This window comes from Crocuta crocuta, unplaced genomic scaffold, assembly GCF_008692635.1.
Source record: "Crocuta crocuta isolate KB4526 unplaced genomic scaffold, BGI_CrCroc_1.0 scaffold254, whole genome shotgun sequence".
Lineage (NCBI taxonomy): Eukaryota > Metazoa > Chordata > Mammalia > Carnivora > Hyaenidae > Crocuta > Crocuta crocuta.
In genome coordinates, this window is record NW_027530004.1 from 808,185 (window position 1) to 822,204 (window position 14,020).

Below are 14,020 nucleotides of genomic sequence, written 5' to 3' on the forward strand. Positions count from 1 at the left end.
TCGAACTCCAGAGCCCGGCTTGCCGCCCAGGAGGACTTTTTTCAATTACTTAAAAATGTAATAAAAGTAAGGCATTCACCGGGTGTAAAAGTAAAACCACAGAGACGCGGCCTCCTCTTCTTCCCGCTCCGCGTAAGTGACCCGGGCCCGCGGCGTTCCCGGCGGTGTGGCTAAGTCAGTTCCGACGGGTGTCTTGGTGCCTGCGGTACCCACGTGGAAATGCCCTTCCTGCGCGTAGCGGTGCGGGCGATGCGCTGGGCAGTACTTGTGACCGGCTCGCTTTCCGTGTGATCGGTTTTCACTCCCGTTCATTTCTCTTTTCCTTTCAGTCCTTTTTTCCTTCTCCTTTCTCCCATTTCTCTTTTTTTTTTTGGTTAGTTTTTAAAATTTAAGTCGACACACACATAGTTGATACACAATAGTACATTAGTTTTAGGTGTACCCCCCCCTTTCTCTTTTAAACATACCTTTACCAAAGGTCTTCCAAATTCCTGTCGCGCTGTGTTTCAGATGCCTCTGTATATCAGATTCTGTGTCAAGTCCAATGGGTCTGAGACCCCACTGCCCCTGACCTGATTGGGCTCCACCTGAGGCCGACCTCTGGGTTTCCTGCCCAGTCTCTTTTCTGGAACTGTGAAGGCACCGTTCTCTGGTTTTCTAGCACCTGCTGTCGCTGCTGAGATACAGGGACATTATGGCTCCTGATCCTTTTATATATTCTGTGTGTGTGTGTGTGTGTGTGTGTTATTTCTGGAAAATTACAGGATTTTCCTTTATTCTTGGTATTCTGGTATTTCACAGTGATGTTGTTTGGTGTGAGATTTTTTCCTTTTGTGGCACTTTTGTGAGTATTTTGAATCGAAACAGTTGTGGTCATTGTCAATGGGACATCCAGTCAGTACTTTTTTTTTTTTTTTTAATGTTTCCCTTCTTTTTTTCTGATCTTTTGGTCACTCCTGTTATTTGTAGATTGGACTCTTACAACAATTCTTTAAGTTGCTTATCTTTTTTATTTATCTCTACCCTTTAGTTCCACTTTCTGGGTGATGTCCTCAATTTCTGTCTTGTAATCTGTCTCTTTTTTCCTGGATCTTATTTTCTTGAATATATTTCTTTTCTCAAGGCATACTTTTTAAATGGACGCTATCTTTCTTACCTCGCTTTGAGGATGTGTGACTTTTTTAAAAAAAATATTTACCAGTTCTGCTCAATCTTCCATATGAGGGGACTTTTCTAAATTGTCTGGCTCTTGTCTGAGCAGTTTAAGGAGGAGGCACTTACCAGCCACCTGGCAATGAGTGCCAGGAGAAGCTGGGGCAGGTGTTGGCACGGGTGTGCTATTTAAAGGATGGAAGCCCAAATGTCAGTGTTTGGGGAGATAGTGTTTCCAGAGAAGAATCCTTTGATCTGTTGCTAGAGGCAGGCAGGAGGAAAGGGCAAGAATCCCCTGGCTGAGATGGCCCTTACTGCCCCGCTGCAAATTTCTCCATACTCTGTTGTGCAGATCCCTCCAAGCCTGGAGATACTTGGGCTCAGCTTTCCCAGAGTGTGTGTGGCCCCAGGGGTGGGGCACCAGTGGGGAAGAGGCTGGGGAAGAGGCTTGAGGAGTGTGTGAGGCAGGGGACGGAGGTGTCCTCCCACTGCATGGGTGCCTGGAAGGTAAGGCAAGGCCTTAGGCTGGAAGTGGTGTGTAGTCAAAACTTCTTCAACTCTCCTAGGCTGGTTACTGACCGTTGCCCTTTGCAGTCTCCTGAGATTTTCTTGAAACTTGCTCTCTGCTTTGTCTTCTCTTTAGGTCTTGTTCTTTACAACCTTCCACTTTTACATTCCTATATTTTTATTTTAGTGGTGTGTGAGGAACTAGGAATAGTTGCTGTGTCAATGATAGTTGCTCTGTTAGCCATGCTAATCCTGTTCGTGTCTGAGATTTTTGCCTGCTCAGTTTCAAACAGGCCTCTTGTCTTCAAGGTTTCTCCTTAAAGTGAGGAGGGGTCTCGATGTAGAGTCTTATCCAGTAGATTGCTAGAGGATGGTGACATCCAAGGACAATGGGTCCATGTCAGATGGGCCTAGGGTTGTAGACCTACTCTGCTGCTCTGCAATTGTGTGACCTTGAAACAAGTTTTTTTTAACCTCCTAGAGCTTCAGCTATTGTTTATTTTTAATCATTGGTATATCAGTGGCGTATGTCCAACAGGAGAGTATCAGGGTGGCCAGCTTGGTAGGCTGGCCCGGTCTCTGTCATGTATTCCCAGACCCACTGGAGCTAAGACCAAGCCGAGTGCCTCTGAGTCCTACTGTCCAGGCAGACAACAGGCAGGCAAGGAGCCTCAGAGCCAAGTTCTGCAGCTGAGGTAGGCCAAGGAATCCATGGCCACAGGCCAAATATAGCATATATTTCTCTGGCATACCTTTCACTGGTGCCATTTATTATTATTATTTTTTTATTTTTATTTTTTTTTTAAATTTTTTTTTTTAAATTTTTATTTATTTCTAGGAGAGAGAGAGAGAGCGTGAGCAGGGGAGGGTCAGAGAGAGAGGGAGTCACAGACTGAAACAGGCTCCAGGCTCTGAGCTGGCAGTCAGCAAAGAGCCCGACGCGGGGCTCGAACCCACCAACCGCGAGATCATGACCTAAGCGAAAGTCGGACGCTTAACCGACTAAGCCACCCAGGCGCCCCCATTTATTATTATTTTTAAATGTTTATTTGTTTGTAGAGAGAGAATCCCAAGCAGGGCTCAAATCCATGAACCATGAGATTATGATCTGAGCCAAAAATCAAGAGTTGGACACTTAACCAACTAAACCACCCACACACCCCTCACTGGTATCATTTAAAAAATAATTTTAAATTATAAAATGGACACATTATGGAATGGAATCCAAAATTAGTCCTCATCTAAGGAATAAAAGGAGAGTTTTCATTTAGATTGTTACCTTGCACTAGATACTTGAGGTGCAAAATAAACATCTTGTAGGACTCTGGGCTCCTACAAAAGAATAACTAACAGAAATGCACACTCTCATTGTAAAAATTATGTTAATTAAGAACAAATGCCTAGTGAGTGACTGCCCTGTAAGCTCTATGCTGAATGGTAGAGTGTCCAAGACGAATAAGATAAATTTCCTGACATCAGAGGAACTTAACTCTGATTGGAGGTGGGAAGCAAGGTCAAGATTGGTTAATTTATTTTGCTGATGAATTGGGAAAGGTCTTGGTTAATTCAGAAAGTCTCCCTGGCTTTAAGACCATGGTTTCTCTTTTTTGCTTTCTGTTCACAGTGCTGGCCACCATCAACTTGCAATCACAGCATGAGCTGGAGTTATTAACCAACTTTCTCTTAAGTGTCCAGGTAAGTCTGGCCCAGGGACAGCTGCCTGTTCTCCTTGGTGTGAGTGTAGGAAGTTCTAGAGTCAAGTGGAATCTCTGTCAGAAAGTGGGTGGTGTTTTGGGGTACCTGCAGCTATGCCCAAGGCTCTGGATCAGGAAGAGAAGGACTCAGGACTTGCTCAGTCTTTCATCTCATAGCCATCCTTTTGCACTGTGGCTCCCAACCCCTGTGGTCTCCATGTTGCTGTTCCCCCAATCAGAAGAGCAGCATAGAAGCGGAGAAATTTCTCTTGAGTTGTTGCTATATAGACTGATGCATGGATGTGGTTTCCTGCCTCTTGAGAAAGGGGCCCTTTTTGGAATTCTAGGCTCAGTATGCTCATAGAGGCATTGGACTAGAATTTTGTGGACTCCACAAAAATGCTTTTCTGTCCTGTCCTGTGTGTCTGACCTTAACCTGTAAGACCCCTGTAGGACTAGAACGATTATTGTCAAGAGTAAAATGGGAAACCTGAGCCATTTCAGGTCAGAGGAGAGAGGAGTTTCTGAGTATAAGTCCACATATCTCAAGTTGATGGGAGTTTACAGTTAAATCCTATTCTGATTGATTTCTCTTCTCTAGAATTCATGTGCCTGTCTTTCCTAAGGAGGCAGATGGAATCTGGCCACAGCCCATTCACAGATCTGAGGGCCCATCTTTCACCATGTCTTACTGAAGGGTGTGCTCCAAACTGTTACCACCTATTAGATGTAGGGATTGATCCCTGTTGGATCAATGAGCTGTTGGAGTGATCATATCACTCATGAATAGATGCCCACAGATATGCTGGGACTGTTCTATATCCCACCTTTTCCTTTTGTAGAGCAGAAGTAGCGTCTGAAGGCACATCCATCTGAAGTCACCATGGCAGTGTGAAGCCATGGAGGATGAGGGCAGCCAATGTGTATGATGTGGCTACTTCTTGAGTTTAGAGGCATAAGCGGGAGAAGAGATAGGGCAGGATAGGAACTGACCCCAGACAGATTTTGTTAGGCTGATCAGGGGGAGAAATAGTAGCTCTGGGTGGGCCCAGGTCTTCTTTCCTTCCTTTCTCCAGTGAAGGCACTGCGTGTGGAGTGTGGCCTGCAGTGACAAAGGCAGTAGGGTCTGTGTCCTCATGGGATGTGTGACCTACCTGTGGAGAGACGTGTCAAATAAACAGTTGCCCAACAACTGAGTAGGATTATGCTTGAGTGGGGTCCAAGGCAGGTATAGGATTTTGTGAGCTGCCCCTCTACCCACTCTATAGTGTGACTTCTCTGTGCTTCTCTTTCCTGTGAAGTGTGAATGATGACAGTACCTACTCATGGGGTTGAGGATCAAATGAGATAATATTTGGAAAGTACCTGGGACAGCAAGGCTTCATGATGGCTCCTTTATAATCATCCTTAGAGAGGGGCCCCATGCCTGTGCACACAGTCCAGGTCATCCTGCTGACAGACTGATACTGCCAATGGCCTTTCTGTCCACAGTTCAGTGATGTCTGTTTTCCTCAAGGAATTGGACTTAGATCAAAGCTGCTTTGAACAAATATCATATGTTTGCACGTATAGGAGGATTAGGAGGAACTTGACGGAGGAACAAGGGGGAGAAGAAGGGCGGAAATGGTGGGGGAAAGGGAGAGAAGCAAACCATGAGAGACTCTTGAATGCTGACAAAAACTGAGGACTGATGGATGTGGGGGGGAGGGGGGGATGGGCATGGAGGAGGACACTTGTGGGGATGAGCACTGAGTGTTATGTGGAAACTAATTTGACAATAAACTATTAAAAAAAAAAAAGCTGCTTTGAATGCTCAAATAGAATAGGTCCAGCTCTGTTTAACTCTGGGATGTCCAAACCTCACTGGGTCCTTCATGTCCATGTCCAGTGATAGTTTCTTGAGCAATTCCCAAGTGGTAGGCACCATGTGCTAAAGGCTTTACATGTATTATTTCATTTAATTCTCCCAGCAACCAGGTGAGCTGTCTACTCATTGTACAGTTAAGGACACAGATTTGTAGAACAAATAGAGCACCCAGTAAGTGGCTGGTGAGGGAGTACATCACAGTCTGATTGAGGCAGAGCTCTGGCTCTTCACCACATTCTGTGGGGCAGTGACCTGGGCCACTGGTAGACACCCTCATACCTTGGCCCTGGCACCCTCAAGTCAGGGAGCTCCCTCCTGGCACTGGAGACTAATTGACATGTGACATTTAGAATCTACTTCTCCCTTAGTGACTTAAACATGGTACAGTGTATCCCCTTCTTGGGAGGGAGATGGGTGTAAAGACAACCAAGCTACCAGTCTTGCTAAAAAAATTGTTGTGACTACTTTGGCCTTTATTCTGGTGAAGATGGTATCTTCTACTCGATGGATAATAAATCTACCCCATCACTCTGGACCAGATTTTATTGCTCTGTATGTGTTACCCTCTAAATGTAAGGCCATTGCTAACAGAGAAAGTACTTGATAAATGAGGAAGGCTCTCTGGTGCGGAAACTGAAATATCAGCAAATTACTCCTTACACCTCCCCCAGATGCTCTGGTTCTTCTGCAAACATGGCAGAATAGAGCATGGCTGTGGGAATGATTTCTGCATCCCAGGGGCAATCCCATGCCAAAGTCAGTATTCTGAGGTAATATTAAAGACTTAATTGTTATTGAACATCCTAGCCAAGGTGTGAAACCACATATTGTGGCTCTAGCGCCTGAAGTGTGAATAGATGTGCTATATAATGCCCTGATTTTCTTGTCCAGTTTTGAAGACTTTTGTATAGCTAGACCTCAAGAAAGGGCCCACTCTATAGCCCTCTGACTTTTACAGCACCTGAGGGGTCTGCATCCTTGGCGTGCCCTTCAGAAATGGAATTATCCTGATAGAACATTCTCCTTCCCTTTCTTGGCTTGACCCAGAAAGCAAACCAATGTAGGAAAAGATTCTCAGAGCACATGCTGAATTCTAATGCAGACTTACTTTGAACACACATCCCTGTATTTTCTCACTATCACCGTATGCAGCATTAAAACCACATTATGGCAGCAGGGATTCCTTTATCAGCTGTGGTAGTTTGTTCCACTTTTCACCTGTAGCATGGATGTCACATGTGGAGATTAAGCTGGTACCGGTGCATTTGGCTCTTAACTGTGCTTTGCTTTTGATAAGCCCTTAAGTCAAGGAGTGGGTGGCTAGGGAAGAGTTGGGAGGGTAGAGGGGCTGGGATTTCCCTGAAGAAAGAGCTCCTTTCTGCATCTTTTGGCCAGCTAACTTCTCATTTTGTGGTACCCAGAGGGTTCAGCCCAAGATGGTGATGGAGTACTGGACAGGGTGGTTTGACTCATGGGGAGGCCCACACAACATCCTGGATTCTTCTGGTGAGTGCTTTGCTGTACCTACATCCACCATGTGTATTGACCTACATGTTAAAAATCAGTTCCAAATAACCTGCTAATTGATGTAAATGAGTTGTAGGGTGCAAGGCTCTTGGGATTATCTTCATGTTATATTCAGCTCTTGATATTCTAGAGTCATTTGTCTTGACATTTGAAGTGAATGGTAAGATTTTTAGCAGTGCTTTATTATGTTTATGTATTAGATAAGTAATGCATGCCTATTGCAAACATCTAGCAAATACAGAAAATGTAGAAAGAAGAAATAAAAATCCCAGAGCCCAGAGAAAACACATACAGTTGGCTGTTGAACAATGTGGAGGTTAGGGGTGCTGACCCCTTGCACAGTTGAATTCTGTGCATAACTTTTGACTCACCCCAAATGGAACTAACAGCCTGCTCTTGACCAAAAGCTTACCGAAAACATGAACAATTGATTAACACATATTTTGTACATTGTATGTCATATACTGTATTACTACAATAAAGTGAGCTAGAGAGAAGACAATGCTATTAAGAAAATCATATGGAAGAGAAAATACTTCACAGCACTGCACTGTAAAAAAGCATATATAAGTGGAGCTGCACAGCTCAAACCATGTTGTTCAAGGGTCAGCTGTAGAGTGTGCTGGTAGTTTACTATCTATGTCTGCAGCCATGTACGCATACACAGATAAAGATATGGACACATGCAGTTGCATCTGCTCTGTGTTACCTACTTGTGCTAGTGACTGACACAAACGGAGAACCTTTCCATACTATTAGAGATTCCATCACTGATTTAAAGAATGCAAAGAACCCTGGGGTATTGGTGATTAAAACACAATTTATTTAGCCATTCTCTTATTGATGAATACTTAGGCTGTTTCCAGTGATTTTCATTTTGTTTTTAGTTTATTTTTAGTTAATGTATTTTTTTTAGACAGTGCAAGCATGAGTAGGGGAGGGGCAGAAGGAGGGAGGGAGGGAGAGAGAGAGAGAGAGAGAGAATCTTAAGCAGGTTCCAGTGCTCAGTGTGGGGGCCCCCGATGCAGGAAGGACTTGATCTCATGACCCCAGGATCATGACCTGAGCCAAATTCAAGGGTTGGATGCTCAACTCCTGAGCTCAATGCCTGACCCCCCCAGGTGCCCCCCAGTGGTTTTTGTTAATTGAACACCATTGCAGTGGACATTCTTGAACATCCAGTTTTGCATACATGGCATATTATTTCCCTAGGGTAAGTTCCTAGCAGTAGAATTGCTACATGAATGAAATTTTGATATACATGTACTAAACTGCCCTCCGGCAAGATGTTAGCAATTCTTACTATTATTAAATGAGAATACTTATTTCCCACAGATTCATTAATACTGAGTATTAAACATTTTTAATATTTTCCAGTCTGATTGCCAATACGTGTGTGTGTGTGTGTGTGTGTGTGTGTGTGTGTGTGTGTGTGTATAAAAGTAGTTGATATTTCTGGAAGGCTGCAGCTTGGCGGCTGTGGTGCTGGCCCATTTCTCTTTGTACCCCTCATGTTCTGTGATTGCAGTTCTAGTGGAAGCTGAAGGGCAGAGCTCTGGAGTTGAATTTGATAGGGTTGGGGGATCAGGAAAGCTGAGAGGCTTGTTCCAATCTCTGACTCACTCTGCACATCCCCTCTCTCCCCTCCTGCTGCAGAGGTTTTAAAAACAGTGTCTGCCATCCTCGATGCCGGGTCCTCTATCAACCTCTACATGTTCCATGGAGGCACCAACTTTGGCTTCATAAATGGAGCCATGCATTTTCATGAATATAAGTCTGATGTCACCAGCTATGGTAAGTAGTCCCTGACACCAACCCTCCCTGGAACACCCCACATTTGAATGTCTGGGGCTTTTTATGGAGAATCCTTTGGGGCAGCATCTGGTGCCTTTAATGCATTTGGCTCTAGAGTGCATGGGGAAGGGATGGTTTTGCCCGGATTGTCACTTTTAAATTTGTCGACCAGTATGAGACTGAAGCCCATGGTCATCCCTGTGAGTCTCTGGAAGTGAGGGGCATAGCCAGAGTGAGGGCAGGTCCTTTGATGAGTGCAGCCTCTTTGGGCCTTTGAGATGTGTGACTTCTGACCCCCCTTAGTCTGAGAGTCTGCAGAAGGTAGGCAGAATGCAGGAAATTGAGGGCCATGCTATGGCCATGGCACTTTTGGTGGCACTTTACAGCATTTAGTATTTATTGTACTAAAATCAGACTGATGGCTCACACCAAAAGTGTTTTGCCTCCAATTGCTGAGATGAGGACCCTGCCTCTATACGCCAGCTTCTCCTTTCTCTTTTTTTTTTTTTTCTGCTGTGGACACTGTCCTGTGACACAGGTGACAAGTGACAGAGTCCTGGTGTCTTGCAGACTACGACGCCGTGCTGACAGAAGCGGGGGATTACACAGCTAAGTACTTCAAGCTCCGAAGTTTCTTTGGCTCCATCTCAGGTACCTGGCAGTCAGCAGACTTGAGCACTGATTTGGGCCCTTACTTTTGCTCTGAGACCCCTAAAGAGTTACTTCTTCACTATCCCACCTCAACCTCAGTTGACCTGTGTGCAAGAACATTCCTAGACAAGGACAGGCAAGTTTGAGAGACTGTTTTCATCATAGTTTGTGTGTTTGCAGCTTCATCTTTCTCTGGGTGGTAAGACTCCTGAGGGTATGAGAAAGTCCCCTGCACCCCAACCCCATGTTGCCTTCCTAGTGGGGATCAGGCAGTCTAAGACTGTTTACATCTTGGCTCCAGAAAAAAGGGTCACACTGGGATGTGGACAGGCGTGAGTTGGGGGCTAGGGAGGCTGGAGGAGGCGATGACTTTTTGGGTCCTTTGGGATGGCCCTCTCGTCTGTGTTGCAGGTGTTCCTCTCCCTCCCCAGCCTGACCTTCTTCCCAAGATTGCATATGAGCCCTTGAGACTGAATTTGTACCTGTCACTGTGGGATGCCCTGCAGTACATGGAGGAGGTGAGTGCGGCAGCGTGGGGAAGCCAGGGCAGTTGCTAGGCAGCCAAGCAGGGCTGTGGAGAGGGAAAAACAATGCTTGATAGCTTTGAGGTCTACTTTCTGACTTTAGAGCTCAGAGTTAAGAGAAAAGACTTGTGCTAGAGTATGAGGTGGGAAGGAGCAAAAAGAACTTGAAGAAAAACTGGGTAACACAGTAGGAAGTCCTTTTCTCCAGCCTGGGTGCACAGAGAGGAGGCTGAGGAGGCCCGTGAGTGGGCTTTATCCCCATCTGAGAAGAGGGTGTACCCTGGAGCTGACTCAGGGGGTGTGCTTTGATACAGAAATGGTGGTGGATTGAAAGGCCACAGTTCTGGTACATTGCTGGGCTTCATTCCATTGCCTTCACACACCCCTGAGTCCCTGGATAGCCATGGGTTAATGTGATGAGAAGTCAAAATCAGAACTTTGGAGCTTGGAGAGCCAGTTGGCAGGATTAGCTCCCCATGTTTGTGTAATGAGAAGTCAAACTAGTAGAAAAGGTTAGAAGGCTCCCCGCCCTGCCCCCAGCCCCAGGTGGGGATTTGTCTGCTACTCCACACTCCCTGAGAAGGCTCAAGATGAAGTTGCTGCCTCTTTCTCCTCTGCCTAGCCTGCATCTCTCTCGACTTTTCTCTCTACAGCCAGTCAATTCTGAAAAGCCAGTCAATATGGAGAACCTGCCAATAAACAATGGAAATGGACAGTCCTTTGGGTACACTCTGTATGAGACTACCATTGCTTCATCAGGTGTCCTTAGTGGTCTTGTGCGTGACCGGGGACAGGTCGGAACATCTTCTTTTAATTCCTGTGACCTTGTAGTCATCCAGTCCTACCATATACATCTGACTCTCTCTCCTGAGTGCTCACATATCTGCCTGGTACCATTGTGTAGAAGTGGCCCATCGTTGTCAACCCTGCTGTCTTTTTCAGCTACAATCATGGGCATTCATTTTTCCTCTATGCCTGACTAACCTCCATATTAACCACACACACATAATGTTACCCCTTCCTTTGCTTATCAGAGATTCCTCTTGTTCTCTCCTGTGGACCCATGAATGCTTTCTGTCCATCCATTTGGCAGGTATTTGTGAACACAGTGTCTATAGGATTCTTGGACTATGAAAAGAAGAAGATTGTTATTCCTTTGATCCAGGTTTGTTATTCTGGGGAGCTGGGTGATGGCTAGCACCAGCTGCTTTGTGAGCAGATATGGTGGGAGTCAGAGAGGAAGACCTGGAATACAGGAGCCTTATTAACCACAGAGATGCTGATGGAAAGAGGGGCAGAGCATTGGTGTCTGATCAGTGGGTACTCTTTCACCCTCATCCTCAGAGTTCAGGGAAGAACTGGGGTTCCACAAAGAAACTCTGAGGTGCAGCTTATGGCTGGGTAATCAGGCAGTCATCGTCGACCACTATGTTCCTGGCAGGGTTACACCAGGCTGAGGATCTTGGTGGAGAATCGTGGGCGAGTCAACTACGGGGATAATATTGATGACCAGCGCAAAGGTGGGTCATAGCATGTGCTGAGAGAAGATCTTCTAGTGCTTAGCAGTGCCTGGCTATTTTTTCTTCATACCAGCATCCCTGCAGGTCATGGAGGCTGACTCTAGTGAGGTGGAGTCATTATAGCCCATTGGAGGGAATTGGGTTATGGAAACCCATCGAACGGAGATGGGTCATGGAGGCCCATTGGAAGGAAGTGGTTTGTAGAGGCCTATTGGAGACAAATGAGTTGCAGAGAGCCATTGGGGGGAGCTGAACCATGGAAGTGCATTAGAGGGAGGTGGAAGTGGGCCTGAAAGTCCCACCTGGGTTCTGACCTCTTTCCTGTGCGTGTTGCCCACATGTCCACGGTGAACACATAGGAAACACTGAGTCAACCTTTCCAGATCTCTCTGGGCTGCAGTCTGCTTTAGCAGGGGACTATCTGCTTGGGTTGGGGTGGGGGTGGTGAGACTTAAGGAAGAGGATTCACAGAAATCCAAAAATGGCATAGGAGCCTTGCCTTCTTGGATCTCTACACTCAATTTATTTTCTTGATCCACCTTGAAAATCCATTGATAATCTCATTTGTGGTGGGGAGGAGGAGGTAGTACATACAGTAAACAAATGGTCTTGATGGTATGCTCCCCTAGGAATATTTTACCAACTCATTTTATTTTTTCCTGGGTTTTGTTTGTTTGTTAGTTGAGAGAGACAGATTGAGAGAGAGAGAGAGAGACAGAGAGACAGAGAGAGACAGAGAGAGGTGGGGGAGGGGCAGAGAAGAGAGAATCCCAAGCAGGCTCCATGCCCGGTGTGGAACCTGACATGGGGCTCGATCTCATAACTGTGCGATCATGACCTGAGCCAAAATCAAGAATTGGATGCTCAACAAACTGAACCACCCAAGTGCCCCTATTTTTCCTGGTCTTCAAAATCTTCTCTGCTTAAATTTGCGTCTTCCTTTTCATCAGTCAAAATATGGGTGGCTTCATGTAAGTTTTGACATAAGAATTTAGACAAATAAATCCTACCAATGTAAGGGACACTGGTGACCTCCCAACTCTCATGGGTGTTTGCCTTTGTAATGAGGAAGTCTGTGGATCCCTTCCCTGCCTGCTAGGGAAACACTGTGGCCCAGTCACTGGGGGCTTCTTGGGTCCTGGGGATTGGCTCTCTCCAGTTGGGCCTCACAGTTGCTTTTAGCACTGTCCAGGCTTATCTTCCTTTTCCCCTAAGCAACCCTCCAGTGTTCCTCTCTAGATTTCGTCTTCTTCCTCCAAAGAGCTCCATCTCTAGGCCTCTCTTCACTTCCTTTGCTCTCCTGGGGGCAGGAAGGGACTACCAGCCTGACCCTGTTCCCAGTCTTTGCTTCCCAGATCCCTGATTAAGATGTGACCTGGACTCTCACTGTGGAGTACTTACCCCTGTAACAGTTCAGTGTTTATAAGTCATAGACCTCCCACCATACACACCTGTACCTGCCATTTAAGAGTCCACAGGCTCTATGAAACCTGTTTGCGGTCTCCACCCTATTTGCAATCCCTCTTCAGCAACTTAGCAGCTCCATGATTGTGAGGACCACGGGAGCTGCTCCAGGATGAACATCGATGGCCCCTCCCCTGAGGCACTAATCACTATGCAAGTGTGCATGGGTTCTGAGAGTCAGATGCCCAAATCATATTGCCATCTGTTCACAATTCAAATACTTAAACAATGTACCCTTATTCTTAGGCCATGTAGAAGATTTCTGGCTGAGTTATTAGGTCTGTTTAGTTTGGGACCCCACTGAATCTGACCTTGAAGCTAAGTTAGAACTGCTGTGACCTCTTGATCGTTTGTCCATTGGGCCTTATTTGATTGTGTTGGAATTCTCATCCCTAAAAGGGAGTTTCCTCTTCAGAGAGAGGCCAGAGACTGTTCTCACCCAATGACATTCTCAGCCTTGTCATTGCCCTTAGATGTATTCTTCCATGCAAATCTTAGGGAAGGCCTGGCAGATATTGCTGTTACTCACTCTTCTCTCCTTTGGGATTACTAGAGAAGGTTCTATACCATGTGAAGATCTCTGTAGGCAGTATATACTTCTGGAGGAATTTTCACTTGAACTTTCCAGAAACTCTCCATGTATGTGCCAGGCTGTCACTGGGTCAGCTGTGCCCCTGCCTTTAGCCTTACTCATGTTTCCTTGGCTTCTTCCCACAGGTTTAATTGGAAATATCTATCTGAATGATTCTCCCCTGAAAAAATTCAGAATCTACAGCCTGGATATGAAAAAGAGCTTCTTTCAGAGGTGGGTCCTCACCCCATGAAATGTGTGTACCCGTGGATAACATGCAGTAAGAGCCAGGAAGGCCCTGCTCTGGCCTAGCTCCTCCCACTCAAGTGTAAACAGACTCAGAGCCCAGAGCAGCTTGCCCAAGTAGGAGCAGTACCACTGCTAGAGACTAGGGAATTTCCGTGATACCATGGTTAACACGTGGGGGGAATTTGGGATACCTTTGCGACTGAGTGGGACAGGGTCCTGATATGAGAAAGTCCCCTCCTTCTTTCTTGTCTTCTGTTCTGTTCACAGGTTCAGCATCGACAAATGGAGCCCCATTCCCGCAGTACCTACGTTCCCTGCTTTCTTTTTGGGTGCCTTGTCAATTTCCCTTTCCCCTTTTGACACCTTCATGAAGCTGGAGGTTTGTAGTCCCCTCCCTTCCTGGGTTCTCCAGTCTTCCCTCTGAGGGCTCTGAGACCAATCCCCTGTACTTGCCCTTGCTGGAGCCTTCTATATCACCTGCACCCTGAGAGTCTCTGTCT

General features: G+C 46.0%; 1 protein-coding gene across 1 annotated transcript in view; it reads left to right on the plus strand.

Moving 5' to 3' along the window:
• LOC144231257 (beta-galactosidase-1-like protein 2) overlaps positions 1 to 14,020 on the plus strand; it is a 40,719-nt gene that overhangs the window by 25,872 nt on the left and 827 nt on the right. Inside the window, exons 10-19 of the mRNA XM_077763689.1 lie at positions 3,284 to 3,354; positions 6,642 to 6,726; positions 8,404 to 8,541; positions 9,112 to 9,192; positions 9,604 to 9,710; positions 10,370 to 10,510; positions 10,810 to 10,881; positions 11,158 to 11,236; positions 13,418 to 13,505; positions 13,788 to 13,899. Of these exons, the coding sequence (XP_077619815.1) occupies positions 3,284 to 3,354; positions 6,642 to 6,726; positions 8,404 to 8,541; positions 9,112 to 9,192; positions 9,604 to 9,710; positions 10,370 to 10,510; positions 10,810 to 10,881; positions 11,158 to 11,236; positions 13,418 to 13,505; positions 13,788 to 13,899 (974 nt within the window). The remainder of the gene's footprint in view (positions 1 to 3,283; positions 3,355 to 6,641; positions 6,727 to 8,403; positions 8,542 to 9,111; positions 9,193 to 9,603; positions 9,711 to 10,369; positions 10,511 to 10,809; positions 10,882 to 11,157; positions 11,237 to 13,417; positions 13,506 to 13,787; positions 13,900 to 14,020) is intronic.